Source organism: Zingiber officinale, chromosome 8A (genome assembly GCF_018446385.1).
Source record: "Zingiber officinale cultivar Zhangliang chromosome 8A, Zo_v1.1, whole genome shotgun sequence".
In the NCBI taxonomy this organism is placed as follows: domain Eukaryota; kingdom Viridiplantae; phylum Streptophyta; class Magnoliopsida; order Zingiberales; family Zingiberaceae; genus Zingiber; species Zingiber officinale.
The window spans coordinates 134,115,800-134,121,750 of NC_056000.1; the positions used below are offsets into that span (position 1 = coordinate 134,115,800).

The 5,951-nt window shown below is 45.6% G+C and overlaps 1 protein-coding gene across 1 annotated transcript; it reads left to right on the top strand.

Annotated features, from left to right (window-relative positions):
• The first annotated feature begins 3,362 nt into the window (after nucleotides 1-3,362).
• Nucleotides 3,363-5,005, top strand: LOC122010332. The gene has a single exon (XM_042566823.1). The coding sequence runs from the start codon at nucleotides 3,849-3,851 to the stop codon at nucleotides 4,824-4,826; it is 978 nt and encodes a 325-aa protein (XP_042422757.1). The 5' UTR covers nucleotides 3,363-3,848; the 3' UTR covers nucleotides 4,827-5,005.
• The last annotated feature ends 946 nt before the right edge of the window (nucleotides 5,006-5,951 follow it).

Below are 5,951 nucleotides of genomic sequence, written 5' to 3' on the forward strand. Positions count from 1 at the left end.
GGGAAGCTTTGGATCGATAGGTCGATCGATCCAGAGCGTCTCTGTGCTCTCTAGAAATCGCCTGAATCGATTGCCCGATTAATTCAGGATTCTCGCGCGATTTCCAGCGCTCCAATCGATTGCCCGATCGATTGGAAGCTCCTAATCGATCAGGTGATTGATTGTGAGGCTTTCTGTGCTCACGCCGATTCTCCTCAATTGATCCACCAATCGATTGATAGCTATTTTTGTCGTGACACCTCACCCAATCGATCGACCGATCGATTGGGCATGAGTCAATCGATCGATTGATTGATTGATCCAACTTGATTTGTCTTAATCAAGTCCCAAGCCCCTAAAACCCAACATCTGGTCAACCATGACCTGTTGGGACATCATACATAGCATCCGGTCACCTTCAACCTGCTAGGACTTTCTCACCAAGTGCCCGGTCAATCCCTTTGACCCACTTGAACTTTTCTCCTCGTGCCAAGTATCCGGTCAACCCTTTGACCTACCTGGGCTTCTCAATACCAAGTGTCCGGTCAACCTCGACCCACCTGAATTTCCACGTGCCTGGCTTCACTCACCAGAACTTCCCTTCTGCCTAACTTCACTCACTAGGGCTTCCCATCTGCCTAGCTTTACTCACCAGGACTTTCACATAGCTTCACTCACTAGGATTTTCATACTGCCTAGCTTCACTCACTAGGTCTTTCACCTGGTTTCACTCACCAGGATTTTCCAACTGCCTGACTTCACTCACCAGGACTTCTCCTCTACCTAGTTTCACTCACTAGGTCTTTCACATGGCTTCACTCATCAGGATTTTCCTACTGTCTGGCTTCACTCACCAGGACTTCTCAGTCAAGTATCAAGTCAGTCTTGACTTACTTGACTCTTCTTCACATATAACTGGTCAACCTTGACCAGAGGAGAATTGTACCAACAATCTCCCCAATGAACGATTTGCGCCTGCAATCTCTATGTATTATTAGTCTCCATGTATTGTCAAACATCGAAACTCAAACATCAAGACTCAAGCTTGAGCCTTCTCAAGCTTAGTCAACCAGGTCAACCTTGACCTAGGGAATTTTGCACCAACATTGTTGACTATTGATGACTTGGGCGTGGCTCCCGAATCTATAAGGAAGGTGGGGGAACCTTGCGCTCCGAGTGAGTGATTGCAGGGGTTGGAGCATGGACTTATTTTCTCCTCGCCGATTGGACTTCCTCCACATTGACATACTTGACCAATCAGCCAAGTAAACTATCAAAATCTGTTGGGGACTTCTTCACAAAAAATCGGAAGAAGTCTTCTTCTATCAAGCCCTGCGATAAAGCACTCACTAGCATATCCGAAGTAGACGATGAGACATCTAGAGAAACCCGATTGAACTGCTAAATATACTCTTCAAAGTCTCCTTCGGCTTCTATTTTGGGTAAATAAATTGAGTGGAGTTTTGTGGTACCTTCGATTGTTGGCGAAGTGATGCAAGAAAGCAGTCTTGAAATCTTCAAAAGATCGAATGGAGGAAGTGGAAAGCTGATTGAACTATCTCTATGCCGAGCTCGAGAGGCTTGTTAAAAAGACTCGTCACTTGATGACATCATTGTATTGATGCAGCAATGTGATATTCTCAAACTTGCATAAATGATCCTTAGGGTCAGTTGCTTCAGTGTTTTTAGTGAACTGCGACTATTGGAAATGACATAACAACTCATCTTTGAGGACACTTCCGGAAAAGGGAGTACATTTGGAGTCTTTTGCTTTAGATGAAGTATTCCCTTTCCCCCAGAGAGGGTTCTGGGGTGGTGTTTTTCTTGCTAAAGACTCAAGAGATTTCTCCCACCTTATGGGTGTTCCATTAGGAGTTGGAATTGGGGCTTGAGGAATTTTAGTAGGTAGTAGTGACCTACGACCGGGAACTTGACGTACTTCCGCTAAGGCCAAGGGTATCTTTGAAGGTGAAGGGTTCATTATTTGTTGCCTCTGTAATGCCTCTTGTATCTCTGCTACAACCAACTAGTTGAAGTCATCTTCGGTCATGATGATGATAGTAGGTCTTTTAGTGTCATTCATCTTAACATCTCAGTTCAGGTGTACGTTCTCACAGACAACGCTAATTTGTTTCTGTTTGAGATTGTTGATTAGTGAGCCGCCGATGAGTTGTCTTCTACGTTAACAAAGTTGCTGCACGCCAAGGAGGATGAAGAGAGGGAGGCCGAGGTGCCCTGACTCAACCACTCCAACGCTCAAGTCAATCTTCGATAAGGGAGAAATGGAGGAGATGAACAATAGAGGAGAATATATGCATCAATTTGCACGGATGTCAGCGTACCTTGTCCCATGAATGTACGCTCCGTTTATAACACTGCTGAGTTGATATTCTCTCCTCATTAATTAGACGTCGTGTCATAATGAGGAAAATGTTCCCTCGTTGTATCTCCGCTATATGATATCGCTGATACTCCGTATCTTGTATAATCATACAGCTCCACGTGCTCTGACAAACCACGTGTTGTAGTATTTATGGCTCCAACTCATTGGAGAGATCCATTGGGCCTAGCTAAGGGTCTGACCATTAAGTAGAGGAAGAGTCAGGTGACTAATCTGAATAAATTGGGCAAGATTGAGCACCCGAAGTCGGATCGAGGAGCTGAGCCCCTACAGTCGGGTGGACTGACGGAAAGAATCAAAGGAGAGCTGGCTAAGTAGAGTGATCAGTCAGGTTAGTTAAGCCTATGAAGTCAGGTGGATCGACTAGAAGAGTCAAAGGAGAGCTCTAGATTGGGAGGACTAATCGGATGATGAATTCTCCTCTCTCAGACAAATTGAGGGTGGATATTACAATTAACCCCCACTTCCACTAAGCAAGGCTATTAACCTCCGTGTATGCGAAAAACGGTATAGAAATGAGAAATCCTAAAATTTGTCTCTAAGGTTCAGTAAAATATTGTTAAAACATAGATCCAAAATGAAAACAGTCCCTACAGAAATATGCAGATATAGATAGTGATGGCAGTTGAACCACTTTATGAGACCTCAATCTTCAAATACACATAAAGATCAATGAATCACGCAGAAAGAGAACTGAACCGAAAAAACAAATAGCAGCTCGATGAATTTACATTCCCTGAAGACACATCCGGACATGCAAAAGGAGGGGCTACTGAGAAGGTTCCCAAACAAAGCAGCTATCCATCAATCAACGCCAGGAGTATTGGGGCTGAGGGAGGGCCACTCTCTCAAGTGCATTGCCTCTTTCATAATTGCACCTATTCTTTAATTAAGCACCCACCTTTACAATTACAATAATATTAATCACACCAAACTTTCATCAGCTAGCCTTTACCCTCAATCAAGAATGATAATAAGTTGTCCTCATTGTGGAGTACTACCATTACAATAGATTATAACACAGTGATGCAGAAGGTTTTGATAGCATTATTACATCCATGCTTTCTCTTTTCTTCCTTCATCCTTTAAACTAAATTGATAGAAGAGCCTAGCTAGCAGTGATTCAATTTTTTTAAAAAAGAAGTAAAATGGTGTAGAGAAGAAAGGTATGCATATGTTGATAATCATGGCGCTAACTGCTAAAGGAGGAGAGGAGAGGGCGAGCCCTCACCCCCGTGAAGGCCAGCCAAGCCAAAAGCAAGTCCAGGAAAGAAAGAGAGATAAAGCCGCAAGAGAGACTAAAATATGAGGTAAAGTAGCAGACCAAAGCTGGCGTCTCCTCCCTTTTAAGCCAACTGCTGCTGCTTCTTCTTCCCATCACCATTGCAGAGGATTAAGCCGATCGAAGAGGTAATTAGATGGAGATACACAAAGATTGAGTTGTTGTCTGATTAATTGAGAAAGATTGATGAAAGGAAGAGGAGGAAATGGCGGCAACGTTGGAGCTCCGGCCGACCTCCTCGTCTGCTTCCCATCCCGGGCACACTTGGCCTTGATGCCGAAGCCAATATGTAGCCCTTCTCGGCCGGCGGACTTGGCTGGGAAGAGGCATCGTGCCGGTCGCGGCCACGTTAGCCCGCTGTTCAAGACCAAGACCAAGAGGATGAGCTCGGAGGAGGTCATCGACGAGCCGACTTCGCCCAAGGTCACCTGCGCCGGGCAGATCAAGGTCCGGAGCAAGTCCCGGCCGCGCCGGCCACCGGCTGAGCAGAAGAACTGGATCGCGGTGGTGGAGGAAATCGAGAGGATGCACGAGCACCGGAACAAGAAGGCGCATCACTGGCTCGACGCGGTCAGCCTTAAGAAGGACGTCATGCACTTGGTCGGCGCTCTCCGCGGCTTCCGCTTCAATATGCGGTGCTTCGGTGCGTTCCACGGCGCTGTGGACTGCACCACCGATGAGGAAGACGGCGAGGAGGAGGAGGAGGACGAGAAGGAGGAGGCCGAGAGCAGCACCGAGTCGGGAACTGTGTTCTCTAAGTGGTTCATGCTGCTGGAAGAGAACCAAAGAATAAAACTTGAGAGAGAAACAGAGGAGGAGGAAGAAGAAGAAGAAGGAGGAGGAGGAGAAGAAGAAGAGAAGGAAGAACAAAATGCTCCGCCAACTAATTCTTCCGTGCCACCTCCGAACGCTCTAATGCTCATGAGATGCCGGTCTGCACCGGCCAAGGGGTGGCTCAAGAGAAGAGAATCGGGAGGAGAGGAAGAAGAAATAGAAGCAGAGGAGGCAAGTAGTTCGTCAACGAGGGAGAAGGAGAAAGAGGAGAAGCTAGTGCTGATGAGTTATGCTCCGGACTTCTTCAAGATCTCCACCGACATCGCAAGGGAGACTTGGGTGGCCGGGAGCGCCGACCCTCTCGCTCGAAGCCGGAGCTGGAGAAGGTGACAGAGCGCGCCGGCGGCCGGTGCAACATGGCTCATGATCTCCCAGCCTTTGATGTATATGATCTAAATACACTTATGCATGCTTGTGTGTGTGTGTTGATTAAATCTTGGTGTGCGTTTCGTTTGGAACGGAGTTCTGTTGGTCCTTTCTGCGAGAACTATCTGACAGAATTCAGGGCACGAATGAGTTCAGTGCTGAGCCATTAATCGCAGAAGATTGTTAAATTTTATAAACTAGTTAATTACGGTAAAGAAAGAACGATAAAGCTGTGGAGTAGGGACAAGACGTCGAGCAGGAGTAGTGGTTTGAGCTGGGCTTTTAAGCTGTCACTGACAGTGCCTTTTTATGCCATGAAATGAATCGGAGGAAAACATGAGCATGTTAAGGCAAATCAGTAGAAGCTCAGTTATTTCTCTGCTTCATCCACTCGGAGGTGATTTCCCACGGCAAATTTTATTCGCCACTGGGAAATTAAAATATTAAATCCTCGTTGATTAGAAAAACAATCTATCCGGACTAAAGCCCGGGTACCAACAAAGGCCGATGATATTGAGAAGGCTACAATGATGAAAAAAAGAAAGAATACAAGAAAGGAAAAAGGAAAAACAGTCCGGGCTGAGATCAACTCAGGATCATTCCAGCTGGCTCCGTCACTGCGGCTTCTATCACACCAAATCCTGAGGGCATTGTTAAGGCAAAACAGAGATATATGTCATTGTGTGGTCGATCCAATTAATGATTAATTGTGGGAAAAGTCAATGAAAGAAAGAAAACATTTAAGGCTGGTTAATTTATACAAAGGACTTATTTAAAATTATTGAATTTTCAAAAGGTACACTTTGACTTTTAAAATTTGTAAAGGGGTGTATTCATATTAGAAAAAAATAATGCCATTGTGATGTGAAATTTTAAAAAATAATGATCTCGTCCGAAAGTTGAATCGGATGAAGATGGTCGCGGTGTCGTCGGTGTTGATGGAAAGTCGTCGGACCTCCTGGATGACCTAGCAACCTGTTGAAAGACTCCCACGAGCGGATAACGATGGAGGTGACGAAATTGCTGATCCTGCGCACACTCAGACGAGTCTCCCACGTTAGAGGCCAAAAATTAGGGAAAAAGTCCCCG